General features: G+C 31.7%; 1 protein-coding gene across 1 annotated transcript; it reads left to right on the top strand.

The window, feature by feature from the left end:
• Positions 1 to 1901: 1901 nt before the first annotated feature.
• On the top strand, positions 1902 to 15864 carry LOC134233400 (uncharacterized). The gene is made up of 6 exons (XM_062715365.1): positions 1902 to 1942; positions 3543 to 3601; positions 12404 to 12520; positions 12780 to 12900; positions 13538 to 13585; positions 14271 to 15864. Exons 2-6 carry the CDS (start codon positions 3557 to 3559, stop codon positions 14612 to 14614), a joined length of 675 nt encoding a protein of 224 aa, XP_062571349.1. The 5' UTR covers positions 1902 to 1942; positions 3543 to 3556; the 3' UTR covers positions 14615 to 15864.
• Positions 15865 to 16400: the final 536 nt, after the last annotated feature.

The following is a 16400-nucleotide window of genomic DNA, read 5'->3' as shown; positions in this document are numbered from 1 at the left end:
TTTTACCCTCTGACCCTAAAAGTTTTTATCACATTTTGATTTTTTGGGTGACTATATTCCTGAAATGCTAAAGTCGACCAACAATATTCAAAGAACTAATACATCACAAATGTACAGGATACCTTTACTTTATAAAGAAACTTGCTCTGTAAACTGTTAACATATTGGTTTCTTGTTATTACATGTTTTGCATTCATTGAGTTTTGGAAATAAATTTTTTTCTCAAAATAAAATTTTTTCCCTACCTACCTACCCTAATTTTTTTGGTCAGGGGACAGGAAACAAGAGTATTTTTTCTTTTGGCCTTACCTTGAACTATTAAGTTTTTTTTCTTTAAACTGAAAATTACCAATATTCATATTTGTTCATCATTTGTTCATGAACTATGAATTATGAATGTTTTCATGAATTTTATTCATGAACTACTTTTATGAACCTGTTAAGAATCCTTTAAGAACCATTCATGAACAATTATGAACAACTCATAAAGGTTCTTAAAATCATGAATATCATTTCGCAGGGGCATTTATCTGTAAGAACAAGTTAGAAAGAATAAGAACATCTCCCTTTGTGGAAAGACAAGAATAGTTGACCTCTTAAGATGATTGTGTTTCAACTCGACATTTAGATATATCGACGACGTATTGTCAATTAACAAAGGTAATTTCCGTTCCTACGTCGATACGATATATTCTGGTATTCTTTAGATAAAAGATACCAAAGAGTCTGACACTCTTTTTCATACTTGGATATTTTACTTGAAAAAGATGTTTATGGTTATCTAACAACCAAGCTCTATGATAAACGTGATAACTTGAACTTTTCTATCATCAACTTTCCTTACTTGTTCAGCAATATACCTTCATCACCTGCATACGGAGTTTATATATCTCAGTTTATTCGATACGCAAGAGCATGCTCTGCGTATGAACAATTTCTAAAACGAGGTAAATTATTGACAAACAAGTTGATGAAACAAGAATATCATCAGTCTCGTTTAAAGTTATCATTTCGTCAGTTCTATGGTCGATACAATGACTTTGCCAGCAAATACAATTTATCATTGAGTCAAATGCTGACAGACTTTTTTATACTAATTGTGAGTCCATCATTTATACACTGAATTGATGACGGACTTTTCCGTTATTTCTCGATAATGACAAGGAGTATACGGCGGATGAGACTGTTCGACAGGGGGTGCTCACTCCTCTATGGCACCTGATCCCACCTCTTATGTTTTAGGGATCTGTGTTTGCTCTGCTCCTATGTTGTTATGTGTTATAGACTTTGATGTTGAATACTGTTCGTTATCTCCATATTCTTCATTTAAAGCACTTTCTACAAATGCAAATTTGCTTTTGCCAATCAATTATTTTTACATTTCAGTGTAAATCGAGTGAGTCGGAGAAGTGCATGGAAAATAAACTACAAGAGCAATGTGATGTAAGTTACATGTACAAAATTAAATGCAAGTATTAAAAAAATTAAAATTTTAAATTCAAAAAAACATCATAAAAACAGAAATAGACAATTATTTCCCTTGCAGCGGAGTTGATTGGGAAGTAGTTACACGCTTGTGAGTTTGCAAATGCTGCATTGATTGATACTAAATACAGAGAAACTTTCACCTCCGTTTTATTTTCGCCGTAGACGCAACTAGACGAATTTAAATCGGGGCAGATTCCAACAAAAAATATAATTTCCTAAAAAAACTCTGACTAAATAATTAAAGTGAGGGAAAATTGTTCGCAAGTTTGAAAGGGCGATATTGAAATTAGGCGAAAATAACCCTGCATATAATATACTCTTATTCGAATTCGAAGGGATGCTCCCTTGTTATTTTATGTCTTAACTTCTTTCTAATGATTAACATGTTTAATATTATGTTTGTCTTTATTTGAGAAGCCATGCTCATTTCAAATTAGTGATTTACGATCCCAAGGTAAGTCAAAACAACGCTTTTACTAATTGCTTTTCAAATTTTGTCTTATTACATTTGCAAGATGATAGAAGAATGGCTTTTATACCCGGTAAATGTTTTAATTCGGACCAATAAAGGTCAGTTTCCACAATTTCAAATCTTTGAAATATATTTACTTTAATTTAAAACCATAAACATTCCTTGATTTTACATATTGTAAGAGCAAATAACACTTTTTATCGCGTGTTTTTGGATCAGCAATCAATAACTTAATCAAGAGTAACATGTAGTTCGGTAGTCTCGTGTTGGGCTTACGGCATCCAAAACATTTACTGTTCGCCGAAACAATTTGAGTATCTAATAAATTGAAATGATGTACGCCTCGTATGTACGTGCTGACGACATACTAAAGATGTGCAAGATTATATTTAAGAAATGGCGTGAATCAGATGTGGATACTCTAAAATTCAAAAGAACTTTTGGACAATTTGAAATCACAAGGTTTTACCAAAATCAGCAGCTTAAAAACGTATAACTTTTCAACTTTATAAACAACCATTCCCCACCATGCTTTTTGATATCATTGACAGCTGCTTTTTTTTTTTTAAATAAAAATGGAACTCGTAAACTTTCTTACCTGGTCATTTGCAAAATTATTTTGCTACATGTAAAACACATTCTGATTGCACACACAAGTACTCTGACGTTGACATTAAAAAGATGCTTGAGTTTCTGATTGACAATATCTATGTAGTGTTTGGAGACAAGGTCTTCCAACAATCTGTTGCAAATCCCATGGGTACAAATTGCGCTCCGTTATTAGAAGATATAATTTGTATTAATATGAAGCAGAATCTGTGCAAAATCTTATGCGTGAAAAGAAGAAAACACTTATTGTGGCCTTCAACTGAACATTTAGATATACCGGTATCGACGACGTATTGTCAATTAACAAGGGTAATTTTCATTCATATGTCGATACGATATGTCCTAGAAAGCTTGAGAAAAAGATACCACAGAGTCTGACACATCTGTTTCATATTTGGATATTTTACTTGAAAAAAACGTCAATGGTAATCTAACAACCAAGCTCTCTGCTTAACGTGATGACTTTAACTTTTCTTTCGTCAACTTCCTTACTTATGCAACAATAAACCTTATCACCTGCATACAGAATTTATGTATCTCAATTGATTCTGGGAGGGATCTTTTCCGTGCCAGCACCTACTGCGACAGTATGAAGATTACAAACAATATTCAATATCAATAGTCTATAAAACTATGCAAAATAGGAGCAGAGCAAACATGGACCAATGAACTATAAATGCGTTGTGGAAGATTATTAAACCTGACCCTGAAATTATGACAGATCTTAAGATTAAGTCAAAAACTTTATCTGGTGCTGAAATTTGGTCGAAGTCAAATAGTTCAAAATGAAAATATTACTTGATATGGCACCACCAAAGTGTAATTATCTTTAAATACAAAAATTTATTGACAGTAAAAACTTTTACAGGCGATTAAAAAGTCTGCTTCATTCTAGTGCATAAAAGAACACTTAATATTGCAATCATCTGCAATTCACACTGCTTAAATCAGTTTAATATTTCATCATTTTAAGAACCAAATTACGGAATGAGGAGGGTTCAAAGCTTTACGATAGAATTACGTAATAAAAAGGTATAATTTTGTCTGTATGTCTTAGTCGTTATCTTTATTATTCAGGAACTATACATCGCTTTATAATTTTTATGCACCCGGATCGAAAGATCCGAGGCGTATATTGTTTTTGTCCTGTCTATCTGTCTGTTTGTCTGTTTGTCTGCAAACTTTAACCTTCGCCATACCTTTTGAACCATAAATGAAAGAGATTTTATATTTAGTATGCATACTCCACTTATAAAGTTCTTTCAAATGACACCAAGGTCAATGACCTTGTGACCTTGACAGTGACCTATATGCTAAAAATAGTTTTTTCTGCAAACTTTAACCTTTGCCGTAACTTTTGAACCATAAAAGATAGAAACTTCATATTTGGTATGCATACACCACTGGTTAAGCTCTTTTAAATGACACCATGGTCAATGACCTTGTTGACCTTGATTGTGACCTATCAGCTAAATATAGCTTTTTTGTTGGCAAACTTTAACCTTCGCCATAACTTTTGAACGAAGAAAGATAGAGACTTAATATTTGGCATGCATACTCCACTAGTTAAGCTCTTTCATATGACAGCAAGGTCAATGACCTTGTGACCTACACTGTGTCCTATATGCTAAAGATAGCTTTTTTTAACCTTAACCATAAATTTTGAACCATGGGAGATAGCGATATCATATTTGGTATGCATACTCCACTAATTAAGTCCTTTCACATGACAGCAAGATCAATGACCTTGTGACCTTGACTATGACCTATATGCTAAAAGTATGTTTTTTATTAAACTTTGTTGCCGCCGTGCGCAAAGTGTTTCACAAACACATCTTTGGCCTGTTTTTATGTTTTTCCTGTCTTTTCCTCTATTTCTATGTTGTTAAAATATTGTAATTGAAATCATTTCATATTCATTTTGTGCCTGATAATGACCTTCAAGTATAAATATTAACCCCAGTTTATGCAGAATTTGTCAAAAAAACTTAATGAAAGAAAAACGGAAAAATGGCCAAAACGTCTAATGAAAAAGCTAATCACCCACAATTCGGTATAGGGGAAACTGTTTATTTGTACAAACCTGTTATGACCCCCAGGGAAAAGCGCCAAATTCCTAAGACCATGGGTGGGTCCCTACCTTGTAACCGAGAAAGATTGTTAAAAATTTGTCAGGGAAACGAACATTCCTTTGTTTAAAAAAACAGCGTTAATTCATTTTAGCATGGTAGCATATTGTATTCTTTGCTTGTAGCATCTGTATTTTTCAAATATGCATCTTTTTTATTTTACTTTAGAAGAATACATTTTATTTTTCACAGTGCATATCCAAAACTACGAATAGTTTTCATATTTTCTTGTTTTTCAAATAAACAATTGAAATCAGTTTAATGAGTTTGCACATAATTGTGGAATAAATAATGTTTGTTTTCACATTTTATTTTTTGTTTTGCATGTACTATATCCATACTGTTTAAAGTTTTTGTTCACTAGACTTGTGTACCCAGTAGATTTGTCTGTTCATTGTAAAACAACGGGTTATGATTCACGTTTCTAAGAAATACATTTTAAGAGTCATTCTCTGTAAGCATCAAAATGGGCTGGAAATTGAAAATCACGGATTTTGCTGAAACTTGGTGAAATAATTACATTATAAGTCCTGTTTACAAAAATATTATTAAAAGTGATCAATTGGTCTTGTTTCCATGGCAACCAGGTTACCTGTTTTTGCACATAGGTGGTAAATACCTAAAATGATATTTCTTCCCATTAATTTACATTTAATTAAATAAAGGTGATTATTATTATTTTTTCCTTTGAAATAATTTGTAATTTGTATTTTCTATACAAAAAACTTGAAAAAAAATTTTTGGACCTGCCGTTAAATGTCAAATAACACAATAAATTTCCTTTAAAAAGGTGGGTTGAACATAACAATGTACACAAAAAACGCAGGCACTGGTGGAATATTCTGATGCTCTGAATTTCACTTTATACAATTATGAAGAACATATGAAAAAACTGGAGAGGTAATATTTACTTTAAGAAAATAAATTGATTGTGAAGTTTGTAAAAATCTCTAAATTGACACACATTTTTGTCAAGAGTTATTTCCCTTTTCGGAAATCTTTTGCTTTAATCGATGAAAATGAAAGTAAAAGTACACAGCAGAAAGCGACTTTGAGGGGTAAATACTGTGTGCTTTGGATTTTTCAGGGGTTTTAATCCAACCAGTGAAGTATTAAACATTACCCATAGTTAAATGATTGTTCAGGCTTTACTGTGTCTGAGAAATATACATGTTTATGTATAGATGTGATAAACTTAAAAATGGATAGCATCCTATGAAATTCCTGCCTATGTGACAACAAGATCTGCATCATTGAAAAAAGTGTTTAAAAACAAAGTAAGTAAATGGACTTCAGCGCTAAAAATAATGTTGTGATGAAGAAATATACATGGCATTAAGAAGCACTAGGCAAGTACCAATGAAATATTTATCACATACATTGAAAGTTGCACATATTTTGTATGCATGAGTTTATTAATAAAAGGGCATGACTATTTATTATAAATATAACTTTAAAACACCCAAAGCATAAATAATGACATGATTCTAATTATATCACTAATTTATAGTAAAGGCATATCATCAATCTGATTAAAATCAGATGTTGATGAAAATTATATAAACCATCTGTCAGGACATCCTTAAAAAAATGTTTGTTTTGAATTGCTACCTTATGGGTTTCAGACACAGGGGGGAGGGAAATATTTTTTTTTAATTGAAGGTAAATTTTAAATTTTTGATAATAATCTCAGTAAACAGTCACTACATTTTCTGACTTTTATAAAAAGTATCTACAATCAACTAAAAAAACCTAATTTTACATAGATCTGACACAATATTTCAGTGTTTTGTATGGTGTATGTGATACATGTAATGCCCCCCCCCCCCCAAAAAAAAAAGATTAAATAATAAAAATATCTTCCTACTTTTAGTCAATAAAATTTTTTCAGGAGCAGACATTTCAATGAGGTGGGAGGCAATTCCAAACAGACTTTAATTTCATCTTGGCCTCAATAAAAATCATATATGTTATTTTAAAAACCAAATTAAACTAAAGCAATTCTGTATAATTATGACAAAAGCTAAATACCTCCTAATAGCTTTTTAATTGTGTGCTTGAAAAAAATATGAGATGGGGGGGGGGGGTAAAAAGTTATTACTATGCAAGGTATTTCATCAATTTTTGAAAGAATTAATTTCATTTTTTATCTTTTTTTTAATTACTGGTAATTATTTTTTTTTTTAATTTACAAGTTGAGCTTATGAAATCACATCGCTAAACTGAACACGGGACAAGTCTGCAATTTTCTTTTAGATTTCAATTTGTGCAGGGCTGAAATTTGTTGATGCAATTTTTTTTTGAATGGGTATCGATGATCGTGGATGAATCCTTTTTATTCGAATTTGAAATTATTGCAAAAATTAAATTAATATCAGATTATTTTATTGCATTAAAAAATTTTTTTTTATTATTATTTAGATTTTTTGTCATAGCAAACACTGTCACAGTTGAATTTAAGCCAAATTTAAACTACAATGTGTGCACTTTACTGAAACAATGTATAATGAAGTAATACATTAAGGTTTTTAGGGAATATGGCAATTTTCAGCAGAGAGGAGAACCATTCACGTATATGCAGAAATTGGGGATTTGTAAAAATGGTCATTTTTGAAATCATATACATTGTATATAAACTAGGATTTTTGTGCCCAAATTATAGCTGAGAAAGAAAAATATTATAGGCCCCTATTTGATTCTGTCATATTTTATGAAGGCATCTCAGTATTCCATTTATTACCGACTTTATGTTCTGGAAAATATTTTTAGAAGCTTTCCAAATACTGAGTAGTTTTAGATAAAAAAAAAGTTATTTAACTTGAAAAAAATATGAATACAAATACATCAAGCCCCCCTTTTTTAGCATATTGGAGGAGGATCTGGTATTTTATTGGCCGTCCCCCTCACTTTAACAATCCCCCCCCCCAGAAAACTATTTCAGATAATTATATTTTTCTCACTTTGAGTCAAAATGAGGTTCTCTGTTGATTGAATTTCAAAAGCTTATAGGGAGTTCACTCCCATGGGCAATTAGCCCCCACAGACAGTGTTTTGGACCTAATAAGAGCATGGTTGTTTGAAATTATATGCTTTCCATCTGCATAACTGCACTTTCCTTAATACTTATTTTAACCCTGTGCCTTTATAAGGAAGAACAAAATCACAAAATCTTTAAAATACATTATGAATTTTGAGTGTCATTCTTAATGTGTATGAAAGACGCTTATCTCTGCTGGGAAAACTTCAACAAATTGTTTTAGTCCCCTACCGGTGAAATCGGAGGGGACTATAGGTTTCCCCTGCGTCTGTCCGTCTGTCTACCTGTTCGTCCGTCTGTCTGTCTACGTCTGTCTGCCAGTGTGTCCCACTTGGTTTTCCGCACTTTTTTCTAAATGCTTGCAGATATTGAGCTGAATTTTGGTGTGTGGGTGTATCTTGATGAGTTACAGATCAAGTTTGAATTTCGCATCACTTCATTGGTTTTTGACAGAATAATGGCATTTTGAATTTTTCACATTCGTTTAATTGAGATCAGGTTCATGCTGCGCTAACTTCCGATGGTCGACATACGTAAATATGAAGCAAGAAAAAGACGTTGGAAAACTGAGTTGAATTTTTGTCTTAATGTGGATTATTTTATTAGGTTTAAGGCATCCACAACCTCAAAATCAAGCAGTTTTACCTTGGACATAACTTTTGCAAATTATTAAATGACATCCTGAAGAAAAACTCAGTTTCAAAAAGGGGAACCCGGCAGGGGACATGTATTGATTATGCAATACTCTCCGAATGCTTGTTTATGTATGGCACAGACAGACAGTGTCTGACACGCGGATAATGCCTTATCAAACACTGTGCTAAAATTTCCAGCATCTTCAATGAAAAGCTGAGTTTCTGAGAAAACTGCAACCAAACATTTGCTACATACACACTCAGGCAGACAGACAGACGAACGGACTGACACACAAAGGTAAATCAGTATACCGCCCTCTCCTTCGTAGCGGTGGTATAATAATAATAATAGGAACTGCAAAATATCATTTGAATAACATCAAAAACAAGTTGAATCGAGGAGGGAGGGGCACTCTTGACTATGTGCTTGTCCTACTTAAACTAAGAAGTGCATGTACAGGTTAAAACATGTGTATATAAGTTTCGATTAATAAAGCAAGTTGCTTCCAATAGATGGGTCATGATTTTAAGTAGGTATTTATTCTTTCCATGGAAACAAATCCTGCCGCAGTAATTCAGATAAATGTGATCAGTTTAAGTTTGAGTTCATCTGTTTTTTGTCCCGCTAAATAAAAATTATAATCAAACACTGGTGGCAGTTCTACGAGTTTTGTATACTGGTACATCAATAATTATTAGGATTATTCCTGAATTATTTGGTTACCATAGCAACTTTTTATTTTAATTATGAATGTCTATTTTTATGTATAAGTGAAATGACAAGGTTTACATGGTTTGTGGAATTTATTTCATTGAGGAAGAAATATAATCAGGCAATAAAGCAGTAGATTTTGTATATTAAACATATCAATGATAAGGATTTTCCTGAACTATTGGCTGCCATAGCAACCGTTTTTTAAAATTAAATTATTTATTACAACATGTATTTTGATATTTAGTGAAATACAATTAAATTCTATTTATTTTATTGAAAAAGAGAAAAAATCATGAATGAAGCTTTTATGATATCTGTTGTATACTTGTCAGTATCACAAAAATTGTGATAGCAACCGTTATAAGGAAGTGTTCAAAAACTGTTTGGTTACCATAGCAACATGATTTTAGAGCTTGAATTTTTATTTGTTATTTTTTCTTAAATGTACATAAGTGAATTAACAAATATAATAAGTGTTATCTATTTATTGAAGAAATTAAATAATGCACTGAGGCCACAGATTCTGCATAATGAAAACGTCAATAGCTACAGTGATTTTTCCTGACTTTTTGGTTGCTGTAGTAACACAGTTTTTTTGTTTAATTGATGAACTTACATTTTTATCATTTTATTTTAAAATTATGAGGTTTAATAGTGTGATTTGTTTTACTTTTGATTTTTTTAAAGCTATAATGTACAAAAAGGAGCCAAATGTTGAATCTACAAATTAATCCAAAATCTCCATAGCAACCGTTTTATTCATTTTCGTTTTATTTTATTGTAAGAAATATTACCACTCTAGAAATTTTATAGTTTGTTGAGTAAGGAATGACCTTTTTAGTGATGGTAGTTGTTTGTTATGGATTGCCCGCGTTTTCTTGCTACTAGGCTTAGAAAATGCCAAAAATTGGCATTTTTTCAAATTTGTTAAAATTTGAAAAATTCACACTTTTTACTGAAAGACAACTCTTTTATGACCAACTACTGAATAATTTCATCAGATGTGGTAGTTACTCCAACAAATATTCTATCAGAGTAGGCAACAATTAAATCTGTAAATAAAATGCAGAAAATAGAAATTTATGATGAAGATTGTATACTTTCAGTAGGTTGCTCTGTATTTTTGGCCTCAAAATGGTGGTTTTGGTTACCATGGCAACCGGAACTCAAAATAAAAAATTATCCCCAAAAATGTTCTATACATGGTGTTTCTACATTGCATGCAAAAAATCAGCAAAATCTGTGATCTACCATTTCCAACTTTTTTTCTAAATTCTTTGATTCTTACAGAGAATGACTCTTAATGTCTTATAATCAATTACAATTTCGAAGTCAGATTACACATTTCTTTGCTATACCCTTATAAATAGCTTTCTATATATTTATTACTAATAAAAAGTCCAACAAAAGAAATGTTTATTACATCGGTCTAACAATTTCACTGTTGACCGGCCTGCCGGTCCAACATAAGAATTGTTAGACCGCAACGTCACTGCTACGTCACAAGTAATTAATCATCGTTCAATATCGGCGACACGGAAATAGGCGAAGTTAAAGAGCTGTAAGTGTTGTTGCTACCAGCAAGGTAAGGAAAAAGAGAAGAGTATATTTTGTGATAAACAGTTTTTATGATAAAATAAAAAAATAATTAATTTTGTTCTTTCTCAGCTATTGTTTTATATTTACTAATTAAGCCATAATATTCCATATAATGTAATTGATAATATAGTGTGGGATTCGGGCAACATATGATTTGTTGGACCTGTTGCCTCGGGCAACATTTTCACCTTCAGGTCCAACAAATCATATGTTGCCCTCATACCCAGTCAATAACTGTATATTGCTTATCTAAATTGATTTCAATATCACTGAATTTTGGTACCCTTCGGTTTCATTGTGTATAGAACGATGTTGTTCTTGTTTTTTTTTTTTGTTTGTTTGTTTGTTTTTTTTTTTTTTTTTTTTTTTTTACACTATTCTGTTCACCATTATAACAATTTATTAAATACAGTGAAATATAGTGGAAACATTTTTAATTGAGCCGAGGGTAATTTCAGAGTGATTTTGAGAATTTTACTTTTACTTTCATGTTTCAGCATCTATGTTGTATTTATCAATTTTAACATCTCTCCCCCTCCCGTGCCACAGTATCAACAAGAAAACATTGATGTAACCATCAATTGTCGCCCGGGAAATAAATAAAGTAAACAGTGGAAATGAGTCTTGATCATCACACCGCTTCGATATGTGTGAAAAAGACATGCGTCTAAATGATGGAGACGATAAAAGAGAATACTTTGAAAACTTACAGTCGGATAAGAATCCAACAAAAACGATACCCTTTTTAAACTTAATCAATTTCTCAAGTAAATGTTGGCTGCATAATATATAAATTGAAACTAGACTTATGTATCACCTATTTTCAAAAATGTATTTCACTTTAAGAATATAAAACACGAACTATGTACAGTACGTTTTTATGCGAAAAGTAAAATTCGATGTTCTAAAAAAAGGGGCCTGTCGTTTTTTCGATAGTAAATGATAAGCAACTTTATATATTAAATATGAAAAACACATATATTTTTACAGATTCACTTTATGGAAGTAAATATATTATGTATCTCGTAATTTATAAAGAGAAAGAACATTCCGATTAACAATCTTTTTAATGTTAAGAAAACCTTTAATTCTGAATAACTTCTCCCACCTCAATCCCCATACACCAACACTTAAACTTATATTTATAGAGCAGCCCGGTCCTCCAGGCTACAATGACAGTATTGTGAGTAATATATTTAGTGTATAGTTAAAAGCTTGGGAATTTCTTGTCCTGAGAATTCTGTTGAAATTTATGTCGACCATTCTTTCTTTTGATGTTGCATATGAGTTCTATATTCTCTAAATGGTTATCTCTATAGATGTGGGCCGTGCTTAGTGGGCAAGAGATGAGATGTAATAATTAATTTTTTAATACCCATTATTTAAGAGCTTCACTTTATCATGTCAAAAAAAAGTATATCTACTTATCAGTTTAAAAATCGTTTAAAAATCAGTCATATAATTTTTTTGAAATCTTTCAATCTGTAATATCTTAATATTGTTAATTTGTTTTAATTATGTGAAAATATTGCTTTAAAACAGTAAATACCATGACATAAATGTCGTTGACAAGTAATGTTTACTTCTTCGACAAGTTTTATTAAATATATTTTAATATCTTTTGTTTAAATCGGTTAAATTAAAGATTGGACTTTTATTCTTGAAAAACAAAATATAAAATTCAATGAAGATTTTTTTTAGCATGGAAGTTCATTTCAGTACGTCGCTAACTTCAGGGAAGAAAAGATAATTTGTGGAATTAATTTGACAAGTATAACAAATAAAACAACCAAAATAGAGATGATCATTGCAGACAGCGATGGGGAGACTTTCCCTGTAAGAATTTGTTTTGTTTTCAAGACTACACAAGATTACATTATGTTACTTTTACTTACTCAGATAATGATCTTGAGAATTAAAGTAGATAAACATATTATAATCATTTCATTGAATGAAATTTTATTTGATTTACTTTTTATTGATATTTTGAAAATTGAAAAATCCAAATCTATTAATAATTTCTGTAGTAGTGGAAATGTTTCCTGTTTTATTCAAGAGGTTATAAAATAATAAATTTTAAAAAATCTCGTTTCAGATTGACCTTTCCAATGACATTGGTATGAAATGGTTTGGAACCTGCTATCGAGCTCAAAAATTGACTTTAAACGTAGGCGAGAATCTAAATGGGAAAATATTAACTTTGTATGAACAAGCAGGTAAATCTAATGCAAATAAGAAAAAGTTTATAATAATATCTCCATATTCCACTTATCAAATAATTTTTATTTTCCATATTTATTTTGCTTATAAAATGTGTGGAAAATTACTACATTTAAGATATATCATATCACGGAAAAATGATCAAAAGGTCAAATAGTGCGTTTTTGTCGTCACAAATGTTGTATGATTGATTGAATACTGTTTAACGTCCCTCTCCAGAATATTTCACTGATATGGAGACGTCACCATTGCCGGTGAAGGGCTGCAAATTTAGGCCTATGCTCCGCACTTGTTGTAATCCGTGAAAGGTCATAAGCGAAAATCCAACTTCATGCTCACATTAAACAGATATTGTTTCAATGACTCTTCCATTAATTGTTTTTTACCCACAGGATAAAAGAGACGTTTTGAATTACATAACTTTATAAATCATATTTGAAGTCATGACAAGGAGTTTGAAAAAATAAATACATTTACATGTATTAGCATTGAATCATTATTTTTGGAAAGATATAGTCTCATAACTGCAACGGTGTCGGCTTACAAATTTTTACGTTACTCAATTTGTTTGCACACACCTTTTTGGTGATCTTGAGTTAATGTGACAATATTAGTCATATCTTTCATTTCCAGAGGATGCGTTGTTAATGGTAGATCGTATCGCTGTTCTAGGATTTTATCGTATGTATGCTCAATAAGTTTTTATTATTTCATGCAACGTCTAAGTTTACGCACGGAATAAAAAAAAATAAATTATAAAATGATTCAATGGAGGTTCAATTTTGTATTTATAACTAGCAATATAGAGCAATGATTGTAATACTCAATTCTATATAAACCAGTAACAAACGAGCTATGTGCATGGATTTGTTACTAATGAGCATACTGCTTGAGGAAGTAAACATTGGCGTCGGTAGCAAATTTGGAAGTGAAGGTGAGGGGGGGGGGGGCTAATTCAAAGGGAAAAAATTCAACAAAACAAAACAAACAAACAAACAGACAAAAAAAAAGGGAAAATTTGACCACTGTCGAAACCCAAAAATTCTATTTCGGGGGGGGGGGGGGCTTGAAGGGTAGGTTAGGACTTTTTTCAAAACAATTTTTTCCAAAAAATATTACCACTTACCCTTCTTTGACTACACTGTACCGTGGCTGTTGAAAGTGCTGGGGGCGGGCTAAACCTACGCCCCAATCTTTAATGCCTACATATCATTGCAGAAAAAAAAACGCCCCATCCCCCTGGTTTCGACGCCTATGGTTAATATTTTCTTTAAATATCGGTGGATTTCTGCGATTTAAAATTATCTGATGATATGATATATATCCTGCATATAGATTCACACAATTTAAATATCTGGTTTTACAGACAAGGAGGAACCCAAGAAAAGTAAGTGGGAATTTCTGAACGACTACCCACCGGAAGAAGTGCTGAACATCATGAGACCAGTGCTGCAAAAAGCTAGATCTGCAGGAGAGGTGGCAGTTCAGAACCTCTCGTCAAGTATCCGTAAGAAAGAGAGTGCAACTGACTTCCGGAAGTCATCAAAAGGAATAGGAATTCTGGGAGGTTGTCTTCTTGGATTAGTTTTCATGATCATCTTCGTGTCTGATGTATTCATCATCCAAGCTCACTTGAAAGCCATGTATCGGAATATATTTAATCTGTTTAGACCATCGCCAAGGGTGCGCGTTAATACACAAATTGATTGATCAATTTTCATTTGGAGAAATATCTTTCAAAATTTTATTTCTCAGACAAAACGAGGAATGTACATAAATTTTTTTTTAGTGGAAACGTTTTTATTAAATTAATTTTACAATATAATTAAGCATAACATGTGAAAGTTAACTAATATTTTGAAATGGTTTACAATGTAGACCTTTGCGTTAAGAAAACTTTCCAGAGGCTTGCCAGAAGTTAAGTCATTAATTGAGTTGATTGTTTGAGTGAAGGAAGCGATATGTTTAAAAATTATGTTTGTTTTGTTGCCCTTTGAATGCAAGATGGAAAAGGGATGTGATTTACAGAACACGAGTTTCTTTCACATCAATACAGTTAACTTTCAGAATGTTTAAAAACTTTGAGGGTTGTAATCGTATCAATTGGTGCGAGAAATTTCGTTCTTAACATACTGCATTATCAATCCAGACCAACATAAGAGGAATGATCAAAAAGTTTGCGATTTAATTTAATAACTTCCATTTAAGAAATGATTTAGGGTTAAATTTATTTTTTAAGTAGTCCTTTCCGATTTCATTGCGAAAAGGGAACCGTTCGGCCATGTGCGAATTACGTGATCTTGGCGATCACGTGACATGCTCCGTAGCGTTTTGTCACAGAAGCTTAAAATTTTTCGACTCATTTATCTCTTACCAGGTGCAAGATATATTTTAAAACAGAAATATCCCACTTGTAAGAAATTGCCAAATCTCGGCAACAGTGTGGGTGGATAAGGATATCCTTTTCTAGAATGAGCATGGTGACCATCATAAACATAGTCTTCTGTTTTTGACTATAGTTTTTTCAATGTGGTTAAAGTACTGGTGCCTCTAGTTTACCATATCTGATATCTTTAAAGTCTAAAGTAACGATATGTTAGGAATTCAATAATCATTGTTAAGATATTCAAATTTTTCTAAATGTAAGTATGTGATCTTTCATTTCATATAGCTGAACAAAGGACACATCTCTTCTCTAGCTTGCTTTCAATGAGCAACAGATCAAACATCATTTTTAAAACTATCTCTTCCTTAATTCATTCAAACAATCAATTCAATAAATGACTTAACTTTTGGCAAGTTTTTTGTGCTCATAAACCATGTACACATTATTATATACCACTGCAAAAGGATTTTCAAGATATATGTTTAATTTTACAGCCGTTCTTGCTAGAATACGACTTGATTAACCATTTTTATAACAAGTAATTTACATTGACATATTTACATATTGACGTCATTTTCACAGGGTGACATCACAAACATGAAACAAAACGTTTCGTCGCATATGCTTGTATACAACATATGTATGATTCTGCATTAGCCTAATTTCATTCTGATATTAACATGTGGTTTTGTAAATATAGTGATAGTTCGCAAACCTTTTTATCACCCTCGTATTAATTAGAAGAAACTTCTCGAAAATTATATAAATTTGACGTTATTATTGTTATCCATCCGTACATTTTCACAACATTTGGAAATCTGAATGTATAAAAAATTGTACTAATTTTTTTTAACCAAGAGGACCAAGAGATTTCAAAATAATAATAGACAAAAAAACCTATCTAGTGGTCATAAGTATGGTGTTTTAGGCACTAACATGTTAAGGTGGTATTTTAGGGAAGGGTGGCTGCCTGATTCTTCATGGGCAACTTATATGTGCTTTATTTCAGTCCGTTATTTTCGTTTAAATAAATGTTGAGCTAAGTATTTTTTATTGGAAAATGGCTTCCGTATATTGTCCAAGAATAAAAGTAAGCCACCGACTGTAAAA

This window comes from Saccostrea cucullata, unplaced genomic scaffold (assembly GCF_032062105.1).
Source record: "Saccostrea cucullata isolate Sc308-1 unplaced genomic scaffold, CSIRO_AGI_Scuc_v1 ctg1382, whole genome shotgun sequence".
Taxonomy (NCBI): domain Eukaryota; kingdom Metazoa; phylum Mollusca; class Bivalvia; order Ostreida; family Ostreidae; genus Saccostrea; species Saccostrea cuccullata.
This window is presented reverse-complemented; position numbering and strand designations above follow the sequence as displayed.